Here is a 26,126-nt window from a genome sequence, read left to right as displayed (position 1 = left end):
CCCAAGCCCTTTATGTAACAAGCAGAGATCATGTGAGGAGGAAAAAGTAGGTCTCTTCTGGGTTGCTGGTCTACTTGAGTTTGTCAGCAGATGGCTACAGGATCTCACTGGGAACACCATTAACCCTGGTTAAGTTAGTAAGTTCCCACGGGTACACATGCTGGCACTGGACACAGAGCTGCTCAGGTGAGAGCAGTGTGAAAATCAGCCCTGCCTTGGCCGTGTCAGCCCACGTGACTTTCATTTGGAGGCTCCTGTTTGAAATCACCCTTGGTTTTTTTTCTGTCCAGGTTGTGATGTGATTTGCTCTCAGTTTTAGCTGCTCTGAGCAACTGCCCAAGTCTTGCACGTAATACCCTCTGAATGGCTCAGATTTTGCGGAACCTATACAGTTGTCCCTCAGTTATCTGAAGGGGCTTGGTTCCAGGCCCCGCCCCCCTGCCAACCTTGGACACGAAAATCTAAGGATGCTTAAGTCCCTTATATATAGTGGCATAGTATTTGCATATAACCTATGCACATACTTTAAATCATCTCTAGATTAATTATAATGCAGTGTAAATGCTAAGTAAATAGTTGTAAGTATGACATAAATGCTATGTAAGTAGTTGTAGGCTCATGGCAAATTCAAGTTTTGCTTTTTCCAACTTTCTGGGATTTTTTTTTCCTGAATAGTTTTGGTCCGTGGTTGGTTGAGTCCAAGGACGTGGACCCCTTGGATATGGAGGGTTGACTGTGTTCTAAGTCCCACCAGCTGAAACACCACCCTGAGGTTCCCTGAAAACCCGCTCCACTTCTCTGGCCCTTCCTTAGAGGGCTTCCCAAAAGGAGTGTCATTCTACACCACACCCCAGAATGCTGAATCACCATCTGTGGGTGGGGCAGGGACAGGCATATTTTCTGAAAGCTCTCCAGGTAATTCTGATGTGCACCTCCCACTAAGAACTACACTTGAAATTGTCCTATTATATCTTTTAAAAAAATTTTATAACCCACCCGAAATTCTTTAGACAAGGACTAAAGAATAAATGTGACATTTCAAATTCAGTGTAGTTAAAGCATTATGAACACATTTGTTGTCTTTGGATAACTTTTGGTCTTACTCAGAAAATGCATCCCTATTCTGATGACATTTTCCTTGGAAAGGGCAAGGTGGGGGTGGTGGCGTGGGTGGAATTTTGTAAGTGACAACAAGTTCCCTTCCACTGCCAGTCCCAGGAATCTTTTTTATTAATATTTGAGGTTTCCTCTCCCCATCTGCAGAAGCAGGGAGGTTTTCTTGGAGCTTCTGAAATAGGGTTAGGGACCAAGGGTGCTCTTCTGTCCTGGGTGTACCTTCTACATAGCTTTCATCCCCTCTGTGTTTTCACTGCCTGCAGCTAAGCTGTGCTTCTGTGGTTCCCTGAGGCTCGTCTCTCCTCGGACCTCTAGGCAGCTTTGTCCTCATACCTTCCTTGCTTCTGATTTCTGGATCTTGATCTCTGGCCCTGCCCTGACGTATTGTTGCTGCTTTTCTGGCTGTGTGTGACTGCCCTTCACAGTGTGGACCCTGGGTCAGCAGCTTCGGCATCACCCAGGGGTCTGAGAAATGCAGGTTCTCAGGCCCCACCCAGACCTGCTTGCGTTCAAGGTTGCATCTTAACAAGATCCCCAAGTGATCTGTGTGCACGTTACAGTGTGAGGGGCATTGGTCTATGGGACACCACCACTCTGTGTTCTAATTGAAGCCTCCACTCTCATCCCATCCTTTTGTCCTGCCTGTTCCCACCAACCCAAGTTTGTCTATCAGGTTGTACTATTTTTTTCCAGACTATCAGTCTTGGCTTCATATTTCATCTTATTCATTGACTCATTCAGATATTTATTGACTGCCTACCAGAGCTAGGTATCGGAGATGCAGTGAGCAAACCCAGACCCAGTTCCTGCCCTCGTGAAGCTCAGCTTCCAGCGGCAGAAGCAGATATTAAATACATCATCAGTTATAAATGTGAAATTATGATGAGCACTGTAGAGAGCCTGTAACAAATGTATGAGTCGTTAGGGACGCCAGGGAAGGCTTCTCTGAGGAGGTGATCCTTGTGCCAAGCACTGAGGCCTGAGTAGGAGTTCTCTGGTGAAGAAAAGCAGAAAGAGCTTCCCAGGCAGAAGGAACAGCATGTGCAAAGGCCCGGCTCATCATAGAAGGTTGACAGAGAATTAATGTTTAAAAGAACATTAAATTGCTCTTAAGTCCTTCATCTTTATCTGCTCGCCCACCCAATCTTGTCAGACTGACACCTCCATTCCTAAGCTGAGGAGCTGGCCTGGACCCTTGTCCCTCCCGCCGGCACGAAGTGACCATGTGCTCGGTTGCATACCGCTTTAGTCTGTTAGTCTAACACTTCACAATTGCGTTCATTGATAAAACCGCTTTCATTACTGTTCCCTAATATACCACGCTCAGATTTTTAAACTGCTCTCTAATTCCCTCTCCGTTCATGTATTTTTAAAGTAAACTTTGTTGAAATATACATACAAAAGAAGAGCACAAATCATAAGGGTAGAGCTTGGTGGATTTTCACAAAGTGAGTACACCAGTGTTATTAGCACCCCAATTAAGAGATGGAATTATAAGCATCCCAGAAGACCCCTGGACACCCCCCAGTCACTACATGCGGAGGTAACTGCTGTCCTGTCTTCTGTTGATTAGTCTTGCCTATTCTGAACTTTATGTAGATGGAATCACGCTATACAGGTCATCTGTTGAGTCTTGGACGCTTTTGCTCAACACAACGCTAGAGGAATTCGTGTTGTGTCACAGTAGTTCATTTATATCCTTTGCTGTGTAGTCATGCATGGTGGGACTCCAACACAGTTTATTCGTTCTGTTGGGTCTTTTACAATTTGGAGCTGTTATGAAAATTCTTATGCATGTCTTCTAATGGATAAATGTATACTTTTCTGTTGGGAATATGCCTAAGAGTGGAATTATTTCACAGAATGTGCATATGTTCAGCTCTCGTAGATACTGCCAAACAGTTTTCCAAAGTAGCTGCACTAATTTACATCCTCACTAGCAGTGCCTGAGAGTTCCAGTTACTCCACACCATGGCCAACCCTCGGTTTTGTTGGATTTCATCACAGCCATTCTGGTGGGGGTGTGGTTCTGTTGCTTTGAGGTTTCAGTTTGCATTCCTTTGACAGCTAATGTTCCCGTTTTCTACCTAGTTGTTTGTTTTTTCTCTTTTTGATTTGTAGTAGCTCTTTATATATTCTTTGTAGTTATAGATTACAAACATCTCTGTGGGTCTTTTTTTTTTTTAAATAGTCTTTTAATGAATAGATGTTCTTAATGTAGTCTAATTGATCAATAAATATCTTCATATTTTAAATCATTTTTGCATCACATTTAGTTCTGTAAAACCTTAGAGGTGTAATACACAAATATATAAAGTTGTAAAACATTAACAAATTTAAAACCTGGGAAATATAAATTTAGAAGATTTAGACCAGGGAGATAATCAGACAAAAATAAGCCATATAATTCTCTGAACGTGTTATAATTGAGCAATAAATATTGTTTAAAGCTGCTTAGAAGTCGAAACTCAGATGGAAACATGGTCCGTCATCTGGCTCTCATTTATCTGAGCTCTTCAGACAGTTTTGTGAGGGTCAAGGCAGACAGGTGAGGGATGGATGGAATGGGAGGTATGTTCACATGGAACTGGTAATTTGCACATCAGAGCTAACCAGGTGTGTCTTCTGTTACAGGTTATTCAACGATAGTTATGACCTCCCGGTTACGTGCGTTCGGTGGAAGAATTAATAACATACGCACCTCAGAATTACCCAAAGAGAAAACTCGAGCCGAAGTCATCTGCAGCGTCTGCTTTCTAGATGGCTTGGTACAGACCTTTAAAGTTAATGTGAGTTCTCCAAATTTAATTTTTTCTGAATTAATGCCCCTAAGAAATACTTTTCATCTGTTGGTTTATAAAATGAAGAGAAAGAATTTTAAATTAAAAGCTTGAGGTCTCAGATCTTGTCTGTTGAGATTGAACTAGAAATATCCTTAAAAACTTTGTCCATATTCTTACCTCTACCAGGCGTGTCTTCCCCCCTCTTCTTTGTGAACTGTGTGAGTCTTAGATGTTACTGCTTCTGTGACGTCTTTGACTTCCTGGGCTGATTCTCCAATAATGGTGCCCTGTGTGTGCTTTATTAGGGCCCCTGTCACATTGCATGAATAGTAGTTGTAATTATCAGGTTATATGTCACTCTTTAAACCGTGAGCTCCTGGAGAATGGCAATAGTGTCGTTTCCCCTGTACCTGCCTCACAGCAGGTACTCATTAAATGTGCAAATGGTAAATGGTGGGTCCTTTCTGGAGGGTAGTGAGATGGTTAGCCTCCCAGATGGCAGGGCTCAGGGAGCGCCTGGCTTGTCCCACCTCAAGCAGAGGCAGGGCTAGAAACGGGGTCTCCGGTCCTACGTCAGCAGTAAGATGCCTAACCAGTAGCCGTCCCTGCTGCCTCGCCCCTCCCCAATCACCACTGGGCGTTCGTGACCTTTGCCTGTCTCTCCCATCCTCTGACCGGTTCTAAGGGGGTCACCTCCGACCCCAGATTGGCTGCCAGCATCTGCCCCAGCCTGGAAAATTCAGTGTGCAATGGAAGGCGTCAGAAAGAGAAGAGAGGGTACCGGAGGACAACTCGGGGATGTTAGAAGGCCACAAGAATTTGAAGGGTGACAAAAAGTGGTCCCTGCTGGGGTCTTCCCCCACCCATGAGTTTGCCTCCTGCTGACCCCAGGTCACTGTGGACGTTGATGGCTGAGCAGGCAAGAGAAGAGGGCATGTGCATGAAGTCGCTGCACAGGGGCTGCTCGGTAGGGGCCCCGAAGGTCTCTTCCAGTTGCTGTAAACTGACAGCTTAGTTCAGACATGGCTCCTTTGTTAAAATTTATGTTGTCTGTCTTGGAGCTATTCCTCAGTCATATATCTTCTTCCTGACAAGAACATGAATGTTTATTCAGCACATGTTTACTGAGCACCTACTACATGCCAGGCTTTGTTCTGGGTACAGAGAATACAGCAGTGAACAAAACAGAGCAAAATCCCTGCCCTTTTAAAGCTTACATCCTAGAGGGAGGAAACAGACCATAAACAAATGTGTACTATGTCAGGCGGTATCATGTACTTAGAAGAAAAATCGGGATAAGGAAGGTGGAAAGTTAAGGACAGGGCAAGGGGTGGGGTTGTCATTTGTCATTTTATAGAAGCAATTCAGGAGGACCTCACTCATACAGTGACATTTCAGAGGTGACCTAAAGGAAGTAAGGGGAGGAACTGTGTGGTTCTCAGGAGGAAGCACGTTCCAGGTAGAAGAAACAGCAGAGCAAAGGCCCTGAGGTGGGGTCCCCTTCCCTTAGTGTGGTTGCAGAACAGGCTAGAAGCCAGTGCATCTGGAGTGTAATGAGGAAGGAGGAGGGGAGGAGGCGATGAGGTCAGAGAGTTAACAGGTGATGGGTTGTTTTGTTTTGTTTTCCTAACAGCCGTTTCAAGAGATTTTCTTTAATATTGTAAAATATTGTGAAGGACAAGTGAGCTAGCAGACACACATGCACCAATGTGCCTTTCGACAAGATTATCCCCTACTCCCACATCAAGGTGGACGTGAGTTTGGAGAAATGAACACAGCAGATGGTACAGACAGAAAAAACACCGATAAAAAGGATGGAATATAACACTGTACCTGGTCATTTTCCTATGTCACAGCAGAACAGTTTGGTGCAAATAGTTAATTTTTTCCTCTTTTCCACTTAAGTCTGGAGAAAAAACCCAACTTTTTTGGTAATAAAATAGGTGTTTTTTTTTGTTCGTTTGTTTGTTTGTTTTTTGCGGTACGCGGGCCTCTCACTGCTGTGGCCTCTCCCGTTGCGGAGCACAGGCTCCGGACACGCAGGCCCAGCAGCCATGGCTCACGGGCCCAGCCGCTCCGCGGCACGTGGGATCTTCCCGGACCGGGGCATGAACCCGCGTCCCCACCTGCATCGGCGGCAGGCGGACTCTCAACCACTGCCCCACCAGGGAAGCCCTGTTTTGTTACTTTTTTACCGTACCTTTCTCCTCTTGAGGGGGATAGGGGGATTGTGTAGAGCCTTGCAGGTCATTCTGAGCACTGGCTCTGTTCTGCATTGGTGAGTTTAGGCAGAGACCTGACGTGATCTGACTCAAGTATCACTCTGGATGCTCAGTCGACATTAAACTGGGGGAGGGGGTGGGGCAAGGGCTGAGACTGTTAGTCTGTGGGAGAGACCATGACGATTGGACAGGGCCGTTAATGCGGCTAAGAGTAAACCAAGTCTGGAAATACTTTAAAGGTGGAACCAGTGGGATTTGGGATGTGAAAGAGGCCTCAAGGTGACTCCCAAGGTTTTTGGCCTGAGCAGTGGGTAAGATGGAGCTGCAATTTGTAGAAATGGGAAAGCCTGCAAGACAAGCAGGTTTGGGGGCAGAAATAACTGGTTCTGTTTCGGACGTGGTGAGTTTGAGGTGCCTGTTACTCGTCTGCGTAGAAATGGCACTAGGTATACAAAAGAGGAGTTTAAGGGAAGGGTTTAGGCTGGGATACATATGTGGGTCTTACCAGGGTAGATGTGGTACTTCCCGATCACTTGAGAAGTGAATAGAGAGAAGATACGAATGAGGTTCGCTGTTCAACGGTTGGGGGATGAGGAGCAAGCAGGACTGTCCAGGGCGATAAGGGGAGGCCAAGAGGGAATGAGAATCCCAGGTAAGAATGTATTCTAAAGAGGAGGAGCGATGAGCCCTGTAGAGGAGAATGCGGACGGCGTCCGCCCAGAGTGATAATCACGTGCCTGGCGTTCAGTGGGCACCCAGTCATCTTCAGTTACGAATGCCGTTGTTATTGTCACTGCTGCCTGTGCTGCCCCCCAAGCTTCCAGCAGCCTGGTCAAGGCTGACTCACACTGAGCTTCAATTTGAGGGCCTGGTTGCAACTTCGAATCTCTGTCACTTTATATGTTTCTGCTCCTGGGGGTCATTTGCGCTGTCGCATTCAGATCCTTCAGCCCAGGTCGTCTTATGACCAGGAGCGGCCATCCTCGGGGAAGCTGACCTGGACGTTGGCTGTTCTTAGCTCCGCCCAGAGCGAGGCTGTCACGGACAGTGACCTGATGTAGCCGAGATGACCTCTTGTGGGGCAGGCGCCAGGCCGGGAGGGGTGTTCTTATCAAAAATGTGTCTTGTTTCAATTCCTTTTGAGAACCCGGTGAGTTGTGCAGATACTGGAATGGGTGAATTATGCACTCCAGAGGGGAGAGTGGCAGTGTGCTGGTGACGTGCAGACTCTGGCGTCAGACCCTCCTGAGTCAGGCAGTCAGACCATCCGTCGGCTGACAGCACAGGGCACGGAGCCTCTGAGGCCTCTGTTTGCTCATCAGCAGAGGGGACGGTGTTGACAGCTATGTGACATGGTTGCGAAGACTGAAGATTATATATAAAAAGTGCAGAATACCGTGGCAGGCTCCTTGTAGATGCCCAATAGATTCAAGTTATTAATAATATATATTAAACATAATATAAAATCATACAAATAATCATTTCAACAAGGGGAGCAGATAGCTCTTTGCATCAAGAGTATCTCGTAATTCGGAGGGAGAATATCTCATGATTTAGAGTATGTGGACCAGGTCATCTTTTCCACACTGTCCTGATTCCCCTGGGATGGGAGGTGACCTGGGAAGTGGAGGAAGCAGCGGGAACCAGGGCCCTGGGGCAGGAAGGGGGATGTGTTCAGGATACAGGCGGTGCCTTGTGTTCCCACACTGTGGGCCAGATAAGTGAGACTGTCCCAGAGAAGCGGCTGCAGGAGGGAGTGACAGTTATCTAATTCTCCTCATCCTGGTCATGGTGACCTGTTTTCAGGTACATCATCTGCTATCAGGTGCTCAAAAAAGCTGCCTTTGCTGGTTCTATACATGGTCTCTTTCTGACTCACATTGCCCTTAAGTTAAATGGTTTGGTTCAAAGGATTCCCAAGAAGTCTACCTGTTAGAGGAGAATTCGCGATTCCCCACCCCTGTGCCTTTGTGCTGCGCCGGCCGCTTTGATGCCTTTTCTTAGCTCCTGCGCCTGGAGGGAGGGCGTGGCACTCAGCCCCGTCAGCCTCCCAGAACCAGGTCAGGGACTGCTTTCCCTTGTCCCCAGGTTGAGTCACCCATTTGTGTTGTCCTGTGTTTGTTCACTGTGCCCCGAGTGTTCTTTGGCACTTGACACACCGGGTTATGGTCGCTGCTTGCACGGCTGGCCTCTCCAGGAGGGCAGGAAAGGGACACGTGTTATGGCTCTGTCCCCACGCCCAGCACTGTGCCCGGTCTGAAAACACTGAGTGGCGAAGGTGTCCGAGTCCTGCTCTGGACGTGAAGTGTGGTTGAAAGTCTCTGCTGGCTTCTCACCTCGGATGCCGGGGAGTAGGGAAGCAGATAATCCTGCAGTGTCCCTTGCCAGGTCACTTGGAGGGTATTTCCAATGGCATTTGCGTATTCTTAGCTGTCTTCCTTCATGCTGTTATAGAGTTTTCCTCCCTATGTATACTTGCATGGCGCCTGAGGATTAACATTTTGCTGTGGATAATCCGTGGGTAGGTCACGGAGAGTTTACTGTCATTGGGATACCTGAGTTTTCCAATTTAGACATGATCACTTGGGAATCTCAGCTAAGAGGAAGGAAGAAATCTTAGAAAATTAAATTTATCTCATTCTCTTAAATCATATTTATCTTAGCCCTACTTTCCATATGTTCCGTGGGGCTTCTTAATTTGGAATTTATTAAATTCTTATTAATATTTCTTATTGTAGGGTACCTGTGTGCATGAAATCTCTCTGCGTGTTTTAACACCTTCTTGCCTGCAATAAAGACTTTTAAACACCAGTTCTTAATTTGTTTTAAAATTTTGCCCACTGGACATTTTTTTCCTCTAGAAACAAGATACTGGCCAAGTCCTCCTGGACATGGCTTACAACTACTTGGGCGTGACGGAAAAGGAGTATTTTGGTTTGCAGCACGGTGATGACTCAGTGGACCCTCCTGTGAGTACCCTCCCTTGAAGATGTGCTGCCCCCCCCCCCCACCGGCTGCGTTTGGTTTTATATCTTATGTTTTCTTACCCAACAGAGATGGCTTGAAGCAAGCAAACCCATCAGGAAGCAGTTAAAAGGTGGGTGTGACCTTCCCATGTCGGTTGAACACTAGGTATTAGTGTATCGTGGCCCATTTCTCTCCTCCAATCCTCAGCGTACCTGTAACATCTGGTACCTGGATTCCAGGTGGTCCAAGAGACGTGAGTAAGCTGACTTCTCCCTGTCTGACTTCTGAGTTAGCAGAGATGCTTCCAGGTCAGCCCCCAAGGGTCCTCACCAAATATGGGCAAGAAAGGGAAAGGTGAAAGAAGACAGCTAAGAGCAAAGGAATTCCCCATTTCATTTTATAGGAAAGAAAGGGGAAGAAGGATGGCCTTTTTCAGCCCAGTGTGAGAGCCAGGATGGGAAAGACACACACACACACAACACACACACACACACACACACACACACACACACACAGAGTCCTTTTCAACAGCACAGTTCCATTCACAGGAAACAAAGGCATGGGTAAATAGTGTCACAGACATAACACGTGAGTGTATCCCAGTGCTGTAGGTTAATTCCCAGTTAGGTGGGTTTTTGAACCACACCTCACTGCACCCTTCACCTGGTTTTCCAACATCACGCTCTCTGTTCCCCTTTATGCACCTTATGCCCCAAACCTGGCCGACATGCAGGGCCTCACATGCACCCAGAGTTACAGAACCACCCACAGGTACCCAGGTACCGGTACACAGGTACGTTCATAGGTGTACACACGCCATTAGAGTCTTTGATACAATCCAGAGATAAAGACAGAGGGTACTACTGAGAAGGGAGGGTGGAGCCCATAATGAACTAATGTAGAGGAGATCAGTGAGGGAGGCAGGGTGGGAAAAGCTTGAGTTTCACAGAGCCAGAAAGTGCTGGAAAGGGCCCGTGAATATATACCGAGTGATGGAGAGGCGAGAAATTGACGTGAAGAAGAGCATGGGATCTTAGCAACACAATCCGATCTTCTCTTGTTGCCACATCCCGCAAAAGAAATGGGCTAATTTTATCCTTGCAAGCAAATGGACTCTTGGCGTTGTTGCAGAAAGCCATATTTGAGGGTATTAGCTGTGTAATATTTGCTACTGTATTAATCATTTTTAGAATTCACTTTGCATTAAAAGCATGAAATATTTTGCAGTATAAAAATGATTTTAAAATGCAGAATCAAAAGACTCAGTGCTATAAGTCTGGTGTTATCATTGGCTGTGTGACCCAAGGCAGGTCACATCTCCAAGCCTGGTGGCTAACCTGTTACACAGTGCAGTCGACAGCAGCCTAGCTTACTTATAGTCATGGCGGTATTCAAATTCAAGAGTGTACGTGAAAACATTTGAAAAGTATGAAATCATTATATATGTGGGAGATAACTTCTTTGTGAGTTTTGTATAATCTGTTGATTTAAGGATTTTTAAAGTTCCTAATACAGATAATGGAGTGCATTGTTTGAACACATCCCTAAGTTAAACATGTAATAGGAATTAGATGATTCCTCATTTTATGATAATGTTGCAAAAATATTTTACTTCTTGTAGACTGGGAGATTTCTGAACACTTAACTAACGTATGTACTCCTTTTTTGAAATTAGTCCTTTTATTGATGGAAAAAGCTGTGGTCTAGTGAAAAATGCATCACTTATGGGAGAGTAGCCGCTTACATACATTGACTTTTTTAAAGGGAAAATTTAATTTGTTTTTGAAAAATGTTGTAGGAGGTATCCCCTGTACCCTGCATTTTCGAGTAAGATTTTTTATACCTGATCCCAACACACTGCAGCAAGAACAAACCAGGTAATAACATTTTTTTTTAAGTTTTCTATTTAGTATATAAAAATGAGTAACGACTGAAAATGTGCTCTTTAATTTATCACTGTGGCCAGATACTTCACTTGGGTATAACTGCACCAACAGTTACGATCCCAGTAAAAATTGGGGGGTACATGTATTGAAATTTTAATCGGCGAATTCATTTTCATCTTGAGCCTCCTGATTTGGTGCCGTTCCCAGCACGCTCCCATCCACCACCTCCTACCTTCCCCTTCCGTCCAGCTGCCCCTGCATGTTGAGCACCTGTGTTCAGAGAACGCAGTTATTTTCTGCTACTGCGACCAGGAAGTTTGTAAAACAGTCATCTACCTGTCAAACAGCGCAGTGTCTCTGAGGGGCTAGGATTGAGCTCTTTAGGAGAACGAGAGGTCTCTGAACTGAGAACTTTCTATCAGATCCCCTGTTGGTAGGAGCTGCAAAGGAGAGGAGGCCGGGTCAGTGTCTTTCCTCCGCCTCCGTGAATCTGTGGCTCAGGCAATCCGTGAAACAGATAAGGGCCAGAGGGCTGTGAGCCTTGTTTACCCCTCCAGGCTTGGCGCAGGTCCTGGCCCTGGTGCTGAGCTGGCACGTGGGCTTTCTGGATGGGGACCTGTGTTTGGAATGGAGGGGCAGGCACAGGAAAGTTGTTGCTGTTTGAACATGGACTCTGCAAGCTCCCCTGGGCCTCTCCTTCCCCTCCCCCCAGGGCAACAGCCAGCCCTTCTATCATTGAAACGTTTGTTTTTCTTAGGGAGGGAAACTCTTCCACCAGAAAAAAAAGCAATGAATGTTCAGGATTATTGAATCCTATCCTGTGCCCATTGTGGCCATGAGACCGTCACCAAGGAGGAGACATTAACTTGGACATAAAGTGCTCTTTCGTTTTTTCCTTTTTTTTAAAAAAAAAATGGTAATCACATGATCACATTTTAACTTTAAATGTGTTTAAAGGCCAAATATTAGCCTATTACTATTTTGTCTTCTTTGTACACCTCTTCCCTCTACAATAGAAGACGTTGGAGATTTGACTTGTGTTTACTATTAGGTTAAATTTTAAGCGGGTATAAGATGTCCTGCATGACTCATTGGGTAACCACAGGACATACACGTGATGCCTTGAGTTTTCCTCATAACAGCTTTTCATGCTGGTGGACTAAGGGGGAGTGTAGGACACTCAAGTCAACAGGTCAACTCATAAGCCGGTGGATGCAAAGTGGTGACATGATCTATGAGAATATGTTTGAAATGATCCCATCAAGGGATACTTTAAAAAATGTCATGATGGATTTTATGTGTGTGTGTGTGTGTGTGTGTGTGTGTCTATATATATATATATATATATATATATATATAAATTTGTGTGTGTGTTTTTAACCAGTGGTGTTCTTTTTGTAATCATAACCCCACAATAAAAAATATATTTTGCTTTGTAGTGCATTACACAGATATATGTAAATTACTGAAGCAGACATTTCATGAAACAATAGTAACTGCAAAGCACTCTTAAGTTTTCTATTTTCTTCTTTTAAAATGTCACTTGAGGCTCATTAAATTGATTTTATTACCCACTGAAGGGTTCCCACCCCAAGTGTGACCTGCACTGCCTAAACCAGTGGTCGTCCCTCATTGCCCTGTGTCCTCCCTGAGATGCTGCCGCCCTAGGGTTGCGGCTGCCAGAGTCCCTTAGTGAAGGGATCACTCACACCAGCCTAACCCGGGAGCCCTTCTCCAGGGCCCCTCTCGGTCATTGGACGCTACTTCCATACCCCACAGGAAAGCTTCTTTCTGCTGAGCCCCCCTGTCATTTGAGGGACATCTGAGGAAAGGTAGGGAGCTCAGGATGGAGAGAAGGCTCGGAGAAATGAGGGCTGCTTTCAGATCTTCCAAGGGCTGTCATGGGAAAGGGGGAATTAGATGTGCTCCGTGGTAGCATTACGGCCAGTGGATGGAGACTACAGAGAGGCAGATTTTGTCTGAAGACAAATAATAGACTAAATTTTGTTCTTACCTAAGTTCCAGATAAAATTCGGTTTGTCCGTGTCCCTCCTAAAAGTCACTAGTTCCAGACTGACACTCAACCCCACTGCTCAACCTCCCATGGTAAGATGGGTGGTCCCCGCAGTGTGGAGTAGAGTGTAGCTGTCACCTTCCGGGATGTGGGTAACAGATTTCTCTTAACACAGCAGGAGTCATGACAGCAGCCACCCCTGTGGCTCCTACAGAGCTGGGGGATAGCCAGGACCGCCAGATCTTCTTCTTAGGCTGGGCCAGGCTTCCACCATTAATTCAAAAAAGTTTTGTTTTGTTTTTACTTTAATGAAGAGTTTTGCCTATATTCCTGGCACTTAGTGTCTTTTTTTTTTTTTTGAGGTATAGTTGATGTACAGTATTATACATAGTATCTTTTTAAAGCCCCAGCTCTGTAGCCTATGCAAAAATAAGTTCCCCTTTAAAGAAATTTCGCTCTCAAGGGTCAAAGGAGGAGTATAGAGGTGGTGTTTGTTCTTTGCTGTTTGTTTACTAAGGATCTAGGCAGGGAGGCGTTTATTGCTTTTTTCTGAAGTTGAGGTCATGGATTGGGGTGCACTCCAGAAATGAGCGTTAACATTCCTGAAGTCAGGCACACAAGCATCTCTTTTAAATGACTTCCTCTATTCTAATTGCTAACCGTCTTCTTGATTATGAGCCTCCACAGTGGCTGTTTCTGATAAATTTAGACCGTTCTAAACAGACTTTCATATACGGGCAGTCTCAGAATCAGGCTCTCTCAGGATTCCTAGGAGGTCTCCTAAGTTTGGGCATCAGTCCACTATTCTGATCTCTTTGTGTATGATGTCCTGGGGTTGACTCAGAGACGTTGCTGAATATATGACAAAGTAGCATTTGATGACCAGGGGTCTCCAGGTTCCCGTTCTCCTTTACATCCCGAGGAAGACCTTCCGCTTAGCTGCGCTCGTCAGTGAAAGTCCAGATTTACCACTGGATTATCTGTAATTCTGTTCCGTCTCTTCTTTCTCTCAGTAGCATTATAGGAGGAGAGAACACTTAATTCCAGTTGAATTTCAGCTTGGATAAATATAGGAACAAACTAGAAAGGACCAATTGTGTTCTCCTAGGTGGAAAAGATAGAGATTCCAAATTGGAATAAGAATCAGCAAATGTATGTCACACCATCTCTCGATGCTCTGGCATTCAACACGGTAGGAGTAGTTGGTGATAATTACAAAGTAATATCAGAGTTAGGAGATGGAGCCTAAGCTTTTTAGTCATTAGACGCAGAAGAAATTTGTAGCATAATCAGATTGTTTTCATAGCATGCGTGTCCAGCTTGAAATAAGACATAACTGACCCCACATAACCCGTACGGCATCCGTATCCTCATCAGTAAAAAATGGAGGTAGCGGTACCCACCGCAGAGTTCTTACGAGGTTGAAATGAGGCGATAAGTTATGAAGTACCACACACAGCCCAGAACTGTGCAAATACAGGGTTGTAATACCATGTGACGCATTCACATCTCAAAACACTGGCACCCTTAACCTTTAAACATAGAAATTAGAAGGAATATTGAGACTGGTTTGTTTAAATTGCCGAAATTCTCTCTCCTGGCCCTGAACACTTCTGCTGCATCTGTATTGGATTTCAAGAATTTTCCCTTTTGTCATCTTGGCTAGATGCTGGAATGTCTATCTCGTGTGAATCCAGGCTTTTAACAGAGAGTGGGAGCCAGAGGTCAAGTGTCACATGTATGCCGTGTCCCTAAATATAACGGTCTCCAGGGCCCTTCCCGGCCTGCACAGCACTGCTGATGCCTTGTGATTCCTGCTCCCTGGGTGGAGGGTCCTGTGACTAGCCAAGAACTTACCAAGTTCTGCCCACAAATCAAGTCCCGGGTTTTGAAGCGACATTGCTGGGAACTCACAGACAAGTGTAGGATTCACCCGGGAGGCCTGGCAGCCTGTAGATGACTGATGTCTGTTCTTTTGCTCGGGCATCCACACTTCCTGGGACACAGGAAAAAGCCCAGCTGGGTGTTTGCAGCCCAGCCAAGGAGGTGTCTTCCTAGATGCTCCACCTCTCAGTAAGTTCACACAGAGGGAACATAGGTGTGCAGATGTTTAGAACAGCAGCCCCTCGGTGTGCGGGGGGCTGCCCGTGGGTCCTGGTGCTCTCAGCTACCCCGAGTTTGACTGGGAAGGTCCAGGCCGGGGGCGCTCATTGGCAGCAGCAGCAGCTGGTTGTTTGGGCTGCTCTCACCCCGTCCATCCTTGCTCAGCCATCCCAAGACAGCATGTGCGGGCGGGAGGCCGGCTGGAAATGCCCCCCGCCACTACCCACTGAGACTAAAGCAGCCTCACGAGCCATTGTTACAGAAGGGGCGTAGCTTTGCAGTGTGCTAAACAGCGCCTGATGCTTGAGACGAAAATACGTCTGTGTGTGTTTTGTTTTTCACACGTGCAGGTCTTGTCCTTGACTCATCAATTTTTGTTTTTGGCTTATTTTGAGTATTGTGAATTAATGAAAACAATTATTTCATAGGCATTTGTATTTCTTACAACTGAAGATGGATATTTGTGAAGGAAGGTAATGAGACTTTCGCATTCTTCTTTTCCTGTCAGTCGCCCCAGACTACTGAAATTCCTGGGTTTAATCTAATGAGCGTACATTTCTGGTAACAAATGAAATGTAAACAAAGAATGGATGTTGAAAGCAGCATCCTGCTTGGGAGATCTGTTTCTAGCTTGGTCTGGATCGGGAGAAGTTGAGGATTGACAAACCTCATTTCATGTTGTTTCAATTTTACTACAGAAGGTACAGTTATCTTTCTGGTAAAGACCTGAGACACTTTAAAGGGAGGGAAGGAGCGATCCCGAATGTAAAATGGGCTTCATCCGGGAAAGCAGATCAAGCCCAATTTAGGTCCCGTCTGAGCCCCTTAGTACCCGGAGGTGACTCGTTTTCTCTCTGGGGAACTTGGCTGGAAGACAGGAGCACCGTCCGTGCTTCAGCACTTCTTGTGCATCAGGACCACCTCTGTGGCTGCAAAGTATCTGAGAGGCTCAGGAAGGGAGGAGAAATTCCAAGTCAGTGGTCCCTGAGCCACCTTCTCCAGATCCAGAGTCTTTTCTTGACTTACAGGAGACACTGCAGCAGGTAAACGGGTGGGAACAGCCACGTCTTACTCTCATCCCCCCCACCCCCTCTTTCCTTTTACTGAGGAGGGTCTTCAGAAGCCTCCACTGTGCTTCCATGAGGGACCTGGCAGTCTGGTTGGGGAAATGAGACAGAAGCTCGTGAAGCAATTGGGACCAATATGGGCGGTGGAGACCACAGCCATCATAGGTTTTAGGAGAAGGAGATGCCGGTGTGAGCTTTGTGAAGAGTGTGGATTGCTGTGATGAGTTGGGGTTGGTGGAGAAGTGAGGAGTTAAATCTCACTGGGCAGAGAGGATATCGCCTCCCCCCGCACAGTCCCAATTGGAGACCACATGCTGGGGGCCTACAGCAGAACAGAGAGAGAGAGGGCTCTTCCTGTCAAACAGAGACCTGCGTCTTGGATCCACCAGGCAGAGGAGCGCTGTTGAGGGTTTTAAGTAGGAGGGATTTGGCAGGAACAGAAGCTATAAAAAAGGCTAGAAGAGGATGAGGGGCTTTCCTGAGGCAGCCTTCTTATATTTCAGGGTAACTCTAGGTTGAAATTACCCACCCTTGTCCTGGGTCCAGGCTGCCTTCTGTGGTGATAGAACTAGTTGTGTCTTTCTTTTCTACACACTGACTTGTTTTCCCCACACGTATTTTGCAAATAGCACGTGTTACGAGATGGGCACTGACTGTGCTGGTCCAGTGAGGCTGGGCCCACTACCCCTACCTCGGGAGCTTCCAGTCTAGCTCTCCAAGTATTAGAAATTGGTCGTCTTCATTTGTTCTTATGCCCCTTGTTTTGTGTGAATCAGTAGAGACCTGTTGAGGGCCACGTCCTGGCTTAGATCCCTGACATCCTTGTCAGGCCTGCAGGTGGCCCTCATCTCTCTGGGGGTGGTGGGCTGTCAGGGTGGCATCCAGCCCTTAGTAGCCGTGGATCTCTTGACAGATTCAGTGGATCTAGTTAGCGTTTCTCCCGGGTTTGAAAGGTCTTGTTCATCCCCTCCTCCCTGAAGAGATAGGTGATCTTGTCTGACAGATGGAGACCCTAAAGCCTGGAGAGTAAGGAAGAAATCTGTCAAAGAACATGGTGTTCTTTAGTTTTTTATTTACACCATTCTTTGGAAATGTTGTTCTTCCTGACTTACTCATAGGATTGTTTCTTCCATCTAGACTGAACCCCCTTAGCCACTCTCCTAAGCTTTTCCCCGAATCCCATTCACCTGCTCTTCCTGTAGCAAGGACACCAGCTTAGATTTCATTGAAGCCCATCTTGGTAGGAAAGTGAATGCTGATGTTTGCTCTTCCTTTGGGCCCTCTGGGTCTCCAGATGATCGAATATATAGCAAGCATCCCTAGACATATCTGCATTTAGAAGTTCTAGCAAGAACACATGGTTACTTGGAAGATGGGGCCCCACAGATAGGGAAGGCTACCTTCATATTTATATGCAGCTTCAGGACCAGCACACAGCACAGCTGACCAGAAGGGAAACGCTGGTGAGCCAACCAGATTAGTCAGAGAGCTGGGGGTGACTCATATCTTGGGAACTTCATGGGCTGCCATGGAAACTGCATGTTTTCTCCACTTTCCACAAGGTTGCTGGGAAGAATGCTTTTAAAATCTGGGTCCCCCCGCCAACCCTGCAAGCCCTCACTCCTGCTTCTGTTCATGTGTTCCTCCACCTGGCAGTGATTCCTGCCCCAGATCTGCTGGCTGAGCTCCTAGGCAGACCGTGAAATCTGTAGCTGAATGGAGAGAAGGGAGCAACCAGGATGATTTGGACTATGACAGAGATGGCGTCATTGGCTGAAACAGGGTGTTTGGGAGGGCAGTGAGCTTAAGAGGAAAGAAGGAAAACAAGTCCAACCTTGGGTTCATGGATTTCTAGTGGATGGCAGGAAAACTGAGGGGTAGCAGACCATTCCCTCTAGATGGGAAGTTTCAGGAGGGTGAATAGATTTAGGAATCTTAAGTCATTGTAACTAATTAAGTAATTCAAAGCTCACAGGAGTTTTAAAATTCAGAATACTTTTCTGTTTTTCCCTTCTAAGAGGATGTCATCCTTCTAGAAAGCAGGTAATCAGGAATCAGAGTCAGCAGAACTCAGGAATTCAGTTAGCCCTACGAGAAGTCTCACGTCTTTACCAGAAAGAGACAAAGGCTGGCTGCCCATTGGTCTAAGAGTACACTTTTCTCACTTTTTCTCTTAGTGATATGAGCCTGACCTTTCTTGACCAGCCAAACCCTGGCCAACATTAAACCTTTAGCCTCATGGTATTTGTATTAATATATATTATTTTAAACATGGAAAAATTCTCTTTTAATTTCAAAGACTCTTTAGTGTGTTGCTTTTATCTTTTTGAGATTGAGTATCCTAAAATTCTTTGTTATTATTCATGATTTTTTTTAATGGTTAATCCAAGAAAAAGACATGTATTACCCATAATCGATAAGTGTTTTGGGCTGTTGTGGGTTCTGGTGACTTTCCTAATATGTTTTTCTTCTGACAGGTTAACCTGCCCTCTTAACTCAGCGGTGGTTCTAGCATCCTATGCAGTACAGTGTAAGTCACAAAGGAGCATTTCGCAGATGGACAGCTTGTTCTGACTGGTATATTAAGAAACTCACTGGCCTATCCTGTTTGACCGAGTCCCTTCCCCAGGAATCCTGTTGGGCAGCATACCTCTGGCTGTCCAGATATTTCCGCTTTCAACCTGATTTAGGCTCTCCTCCAGCTCAGGGATGTTGGATTGGGGAAAGTGGGGTTTCCTCCCAGAGGAGCCCAGAAAACAGAAGATACCTATCGCACGTTACATTTTCCAGAGCCTTCACTCACAATTGGATTTGACTCTATAACAAAATCCCGGCGGGGCAGATACTTCTACCAGTCACTTCTTATAGATGTGGAAACTAAGACCCGGACAGGTTCAGGAATTTGCTGGAGGTCACTCCTGCTACTGGCTTGGTGCTCCTCTGAAACACTGCTGGGATCCTAGAAGTTTATTTTTAGTTTCAGTAGAGCGACGGCTTATATATTGGCCTGGAGCAGCAGTGCCCAATAGAAATACAATGGGAGCTTCATGTGTAACTTTAAGCTTTCTGGTAGCCATGTTAAAGTAAAATGAAATACATTGTATTAATATATCTAAAATATTATTTTAGTATGTAAAAATTTTGATATTTTACATTTTTTTCATACTGAGTCTTTGAAAACCAGTCCAGATTTTACACTTCAGCACATCTCAACTTGGACTAGCCACATTTCAAGTGCTCAGTAGCTCTGTGTGGCTAGTGGCTGCCATGTGGGATGGAAAGTCCAGATGGAATTTTCCATCAAGGCCTGTTTATGCTGAAGTAAGAATCCACTTCTTCAGTCACCAAAATATTATTAGAATATGTTCCACGTGAGGCCCCGTGGTAGGTGCCGGATGTGTCCGAGGACAGGGTGCATAGCCAGATGGAAGGTAAAATATCAATTTATAGTTAACTGGCTGTGTGAGACCAGTGCAGTAACCAACTAGAACTCGTGCAGAGCTGCTCGAGACTTCCTGTGAGCCCCACGCCACCTGGGCTCGTTCCCCTCTTGGCCGACTGCATGGTGGGGAGTTAAGAGAGCTGGGTGGACTGGTCTTGGCAGGCACTGGCTGAACTCCTCCCTCTGCTTTGGTCTCAGAAGAGGCAAAATAGCAAGAGAATGCTGACAGGGATTCCTGATGTGGCCTTAAGCCTGCCTGTTCCCCAGGAGCAAAGAACAGACATGGGAGGGGTGAAGGGCAAGGTGGCTGCATGATACCGGGAAGTAGAAGAGAGACCTTTAGCAGTGGCCCTGCTCACTAGTAAGACAAGACCCAGTGTTCATCTCCCTGTATAACCTACATTTCCTTCTCCCCAATGGGAGACTCAGAAGAGATGGCACAGTGACGAGCTTGGGTGGATCTGAAAGTTCCCCTCTCCCTATAATACATCTGGAACAGACCCGGCCATGTCGCATCCATGTAGGAAATGGCATGGTCACCAGTCAACTGTATTCTTAGTAGCCACTAGACCCAGTGGACTCCATCTCTGCCGGGCTGATCAGCTGAGGAGAGTGAGTTTTCCTACATCTCAGAGCAAGTTTGGTGCTCACATCTAAAGCTTCAGGTTTGAAGGCCAGGAACACTAGAAAGGACATAGCTTTGGATGCAAACTCCATTTAAATCTGGCTCTCCATCTGCTTCTAACATGGTGTTACCTCTCTGAATCTCAGTTTTTTCACATGTAAGATGGAGGTGATGATGGCGATTATGACAACTTGGAATATGACTGCTTGGTTCAAGTATCACGTCTGAAGGTGATAGGTAGAAACTCTTTAGTGGACCATCGCTGTTAACTGAGTCAGTGAGAGCACAGGCTGAAGCCATAGTACCTGGGTCTTGTCTCTTCCACTTACACCTACCTGACCTTGAGCCTCTTCAGGCCTCAGCTTCATCGGTCAAGTGGAGGTGATAATAATATCTAATCATAGGTTTGAGTGAAGATGAAATATACTTAAAGCTCTTAGAATATGCCTGGCTCGTGGCAAGTGTTGTTTAACTCGTGCTATATTTTGTGCCCAGAAGAAAGCTGTCTAAAGAACGGCCTGTTGTAAACAAACTATTCAGAGTACCAAATAAAATTCCTAAGCTTCAATAGTCAGGTTTCCCTCTGCAAAGGACTGATAGAATGGGGGCTAAAGGAAGTTATGAGCGCCTAAAAAGTCCAGACTAGCTGCAGTAGAAACATTAGTGTGACTATCACGCTAATAATATCATAGGTTGTCAGGCGAGCAGTTTTAAGTAGAAGTTTCTTATTCCTCCACCCTCAAACATATACCTACACACACTTTTCCATACTTCTGTGCATATATTTCTATAAGATTAATTCTTGGATATGAAATAGCTGGATCAAAGATTAAGCCTAGGGACTTACCTGGCGGTCCAGTGGTTAAGACGCCGTGCTTCCAATGCAGGGGGCGGTGGTTTGATCCATGGTTAGGGAACTAAGAGCCCACATGCCACAGGGCGTGGCCAAAAAGTAAAAAAAAAAAAAAGAAAAATAAGAGTAAGCCTAAATTTTATCTGATACGGTTTGCCACATTGTCCCAGAGGGACATCTGATATGAAGACAAGCCTACCAGTAGCCAGTGAAGCCAAAACAAAGCACATTTTCTTACCAGATAAAAAGTAAAGTGATCTGTGAGTAAAGAACCTGAAAGCACTTGATGGTGGAAGTTTGCTGGTGACCTGTCAAGGTCTATGAGGGTCAAAGAATGAAGGGTTTTTTTAAAAATAAATTTATTTATTTATTAGTTATTTTTGGCTGTGTTGAGTCTTCATTGCTGCGTGTGGGCTTTCTCTAGTTGCGGCGAGCGGGGGCTACTCTTCGTTGCGGTGTGCAGGCTTCTCATTGCGGTGGCTTCTCTTGGTTGCGGAGCACGGGCTCTAGGCACGCGGGCTTCAGTAGTTGTGGCGCGCAGGCTTAGTTGCTCCGCGGCATGTGGGATCTTCCCAGACCAGGAATCGAACCCGTGTCCCCTGCATTGGCAGGCGGATTCTTAACCACTGCGCCATCAGGGAAGTCCCAAGAGTGAAGTTGTTTTTATTTTTTTTGGCTGCAATGGGTCTTTTGTTGCTGCACGTGGGCTTTCTCCAGTTGTGGCGAGTGGGGGCTACTCTTCGTTGAGGTGCGCGGGCTTTTTATCGAGGTGGCTTCTCTTTGTCGCGGAGCACGGGCTCTAGGCCTGTGGGCTTCAGTAGTTGTGGTGCAGGCTCAGTAGTTGTGGCGCACGGACTTAGTTGCTCCGCAGCATGTGGGATCTTCCCAGACGAGGGATCAAACCCGTGTCCCCTGCATTTGCAGGCAGATTCTTAACCACTGCGCCACCAGGGAAGTCCCCAGGAATGAAGTTTTTGAAAATACATATTTGTTCTATAATGGCCTCTGAGCGTGTGCCACGTGTGGATTCTGCAGTAGCCTCAGGTTGCACAGATAGAGCACAGCTGCTCTCTGCAAAGGGTCTGCAGCCTGGTGGGCAGGCAGATATGGACCAACTGATGCTGGCAGTGAGGATGAGCACAGAGGATGCACTTTGTTCTCCTTGGAGGGGGAAGGAGGGTGCAGGGGGAGGTAGTGTAGAAAAGCTTCCCAGTGATGACCCCTTAAGAAGAGCCTCCAAGATCACGTTGGAGTTAGATGAATAGCAAATAAGGGCTTTCCCAACAGAACAACTTGATATGCCGTACATTTGAGTACCTGAGACATACACTCTGTCCTGCAAAATATAAAATATTAGCCAGAAGAATGTATGGGACTTAAAAGACAAGGTATTTCCCACATAAGTGTTTATTTCCTTTTCTTTCTGCTATAATTAGCTTTCTCATGTGTTGCTTCCCCACAAACAGAAAAGCGTGTTACTCTGGAGTTCAGGGCATGTTGTATGGTAAGTAGATAAAGAAGATGAACTGTGATCAGGGTCTAGGCTCCAAGTTACCAGCCTGAGCAGCAGTGGGCAGGTTCCTTCCTTGAGTCTCCATTTCCTTATCTGTTTAATGGGGATAAAAGTAAGGCCTGTCGCTAGGTTATCAAGAGCATCTAGTGGGATAATGTCATTGTTCATTGAATACAACGTGGAAACCACCCTGTGCTTTGCAGATGGTTTCCAAAGACTGTTTAACTTTGTTTCCCCCTAGTGGTTAACACAGCTCATTGCAGAGTAGCCGACTTAAGATTTCCAAGGACAACCACACTACAGGGAGGTTCACTTGGTGGTCTTGTGTTAAGTTCAGACATTTGTCAGTGACTTGACTAAAAAGAGAACCTTGCTGTTCATGTTTGCAGAAAGGCACAGGGGTTAGGACTGTTCGTTAATATGATGGATGACCAAGTCAAAATCCAAGAAGATCTCCATGAGCTGATGCAACCAACAGTGTAAAATTTAACAGGACTCTGCCTTGAGGCTCAAGAAGGTCATTTGCAGCATTTGGTTGTCGTCTGGGGACATGACCACTGTCATCCGCAAATGGCCAGCAGTAGCCCGCAGGCGTGGCAGGCAGGCTGGTAGAATGGTGGGAGCGCTAGCCAGGTTCTGGTCTTGACTGCTGAAAAATAGCTCTGTGATAGGGGTAGGTCCCTTCTCATCTCTGGACCTCACGTTCTCCTTCAACATGCAGAGTTTGGATGAGGCGATTCTAAGGCTTTCTTGGGCTTTCTTCATCGGGGACCCAGCGTCGGGGCATCTAAATTACTTCCTGTAAATTACTTCACCATGCACAGACTCACCTGTACGCCACACTTGTGCTTACCTCATACGGCCTCGACACTCCTGTTCACAGCTTAGCCACATTTGGCTGGCCTTCATGGCCTGTGGTCCACCCATGACCGAGTCTGTATGTGTAGGTCACTTGGCTTTCTGCCCTTTTCCCCTTCCAAAACTGAACTTTGCAGTAGCCTCTCTGCAGGTGAGTTCCAAACACCCGAGCAGCTACTATGTGCCGTGCCTGGGCACAAGGCCCAAAAGATGAGTCTGACCCACTCCCAGCCCTCAAGGAACAGTGTAAGGAGGACACAGATCCCTTCATTACAGCGCAGATCTCAAAGAGCAGCCCTTGTGTGTGGTGGCAGTTGAGGAGGGTGAGCCCCAGGCTGAGTAGATGTAAAGAAAGATACCCTTGCATCTGACTTTTCAACTTTGGGATGAAATTCACCTAAGCAACTACCTCACTCCTCTCCTTCCCTCCTGAGACTGACTATGAAGCATGACCAAAGATTTCCCCAACCCCTGCCCTTGAGACAGAGAAGGAGTCATTTGATTGAGAAATCTTCTCTGTTGATGCTACAGGTGCTTGTAAATACAGACCACATTGAAAAGGTGCTTTCCCCTCGTTCTGTCTTGATAGCTCATTTTGGAGACCATGATTCTTCCATTCATCCTCCGGGCTATCTTTCTGATAGTCAGTTCATACCGGATCAGAATGAGGACTTTTTAGCGAAGGTGGAGGCGCTCCATGAGCAGCACAGGTGAGAGGAGGGGCGGGTGACCTACTTTGGGAGCTCAGGTCGGGCACTGTCAGACCTCGTGTCCCCTTTTGGGTTTGATGTTGTCTTCTCTTGCTTTTGCTTATGAATCCTTTCAAGATGTCGGGGGTTTGTGAACCTTTGAGCTCTTACGATGGCAAATATATCTGGCATTACTAGCATTTCTGTAAAGTGTGAAATCCTATGAGAGTTCAGGATAATTTGCTGCGTTCTTTTTCAGGATGTCATTGAAATCCGTTAGTTCCTGGAGGAAATGCCCATTTTGAATCTGACTGCCCCACAGATTGACCCTACCAGGCAAACCTTTTAACAGGTTCCCATATTTAATGACATGAGCCGTTCCTTCAGGTGGTTTTGAATAGACAGGCAGACAGACATAGGTGCTGACAGGCTGGGTGAATCCCTGTCCTCTCTGGGTTCAGTTGGGAAAACCACCTTCCTTCCAGAAGGGAGCACCACCCTTCCGCAGATGCCTCGGGCCAAGCCTCCACTCCAGCAGATTCGCCCGATTCTGGCCTCCTCTTCCCTTGCCTCCTTTCACTTAAAGCTGCAGTGGCTCCATTCAGTCCAGGTCAAATAAGGGCCACCCTGACCGAGAAGGCCAGGTCTCAAGGGACCTTACATTCTCAGGAAGGCCATAGAAACAAAGGCCTAAGCAACCAGTGTCCCTTCAAAAAGGCACTGCCAATCCTCTCCCAGAATTGCTGTCCAGGCAGGAGCCAGCATCCTAAAATAGTACAGTGACGTTTGGAAGTTTGAGGCTGCTGCTAAAAGGATAGATAAAGGCAGAAAGACCTAAAGAGCACGTACTACTTTAGGGACCTGGAAAAGGTAGGGTGGGAATTCCAGAAGGTGACAGTCTTTATCTCTGAATATTGAGAACCTACTAAATGTGAGGTAGTTTTTAATAGAGGAACGAGAGGGCTAGATGAAGTCATATTCAGTGGACAAGAAGAAAAACGTGGTTTGCTAGCATTTGGGGTTTGATTGTTTAAGATGAATAACATAAGGCATTTAATAACCTTATAGCAATGGTATCAATATTTTTAGATTTTTACTAATTTTAAAAATCGGGGTTAAGATTCTGTGTACTGGGTGAACTCTGCATCTTCTGTCTGCCTTTGCAGTGGGCTGAAGCAGTCAGAAGCGGAATCTTGCTTTATCAACATAGCCCGGACCCTCGACTTCTATGGAGTGGAGCTGCACAGTGGTAGGGTAGGTACCCTCAGCATGGCGTAGTTCCAAAGTGATTTTTATTTTAATTTCTGAACATCTGAAAGCTTCTTTGAAAGTATCTCTTTTCCAGTATAATAAAAAGACCTTTTTTTTTTTTTTTTAATGATACCTGAAAGGTTTATAAAGTAATACTGAGTTTTGCTGGTTCTTTATCCACTTGGATTTTTTCGTGTTTGCTGTCCTACTTGAAGACTTTTTACTTTTGCGGGGGTCACGGGGGTTAGAAACAAGTAATTTTTGTAAGACCATCTCATGGTTAAAGAGGTGAAAAATGTATAGAGTTCTGTTTTCCAAGTGGCTCTTTAATGAGCCAGGGTTTCTACTAGTTAATCTCAGTGCTGCTCAAATTAGAGCTAATTATGTGCTCAGATATGATAGTTTTCTGTTATGATGGCATGTTTATGAAAATCAAGTATTTTGAATTGGTTGTGACTTTTTAAATAAAACTGATGAATATCTATCATCTGCTGAGCCGTTTCTAACTGCCAGACACAGTCCCTATTTATTTCCCACTGTAATGCCATGAGGTAAGTGTTGTCATTTCCTCCATTTTACAGATGGAGAAACTGATACTCAGGGACTTATCAAAGGTCAGGTAGCACATAAGTAATGGCTTCTGTGTGTGACCCCAGCACTGTCTAATTGGCATCTGACCTTTACATTTTCTACCTGTAATTGGGCCACATCATATCCAGAGGAAGCAAATATTGGTT

General features: G+C 45.8%; 1 protein-coding gene across 18 annotated transcripts in view; it reads left to right on the top strand.

The window, feature by feature from the left end:
* PTPN3 (protein tyrosine phosphatase non-receptor type 3) overlaps window positions 1–26,126 on the top strand; it is a 142,395-nt gene that overhangs the window by 66,195 nt on the left and 50,074 nt on the right. For 16 of the 18 annotated variants that reach the window (XM_019946387.3, XM_019946383.3, XM_019946385.3 and 13 more), the window contains 8 exons: window positions 3,751–3,905; window positions 8,983–9,090; window positions 9,176–9,218; window positions 10,887–10,965; window positions 15,520–15,564; window positions 18,636–18,688; window positions 24,039–24,159; window positions 25,305–25,392. In XM_019946387.3, the coding sequence (XP_019801946.1) occupies window positions 3,751–3,905; window positions 8,983–9,090; window positions 9,176–9,218; window positions 10,887–10,965; window positions 15,520–15,564; window positions 18,636–18,688; window positions 24,039–24,159; window positions 25,305–25,392 (692 nt within the window). Of the gene's footprint in view, window positions 1–3,750; window positions 3,906–8,982; window positions 9,091–9,175; window positions 9,219–10,886; window positions 10,966–15,519; window positions 15,565–18,635; window positions 18,689–24,038; window positions 24,160–25,304; window positions 25,393–26,126 lie in introns of those variants that run through there. The other 2 variants (XM_019946397.3, XM_033858382.2) reach the window with 2 other exon arrangements.

Source organism: Tursiops truncatus, chromosome 6 (genome assembly GCF_011762595.2).
Source record: "Tursiops truncatus isolate mTurTru1 chromosome 6, mTurTru1.mat.Y, whole genome shotgun sequence".
Taxonomy (NCBI): domain Eukaryota; kingdom Metazoa; phylum Chordata; class Mammalia; order Artiodactyla; family Delphinidae; genus Tursiops; species Tursiops truncatus.
The sequence above is the reverse complement of the archived record's forward strand: the minus strand, read 5'-3'. Positions and strand labels throughout refer to the sequence as shown.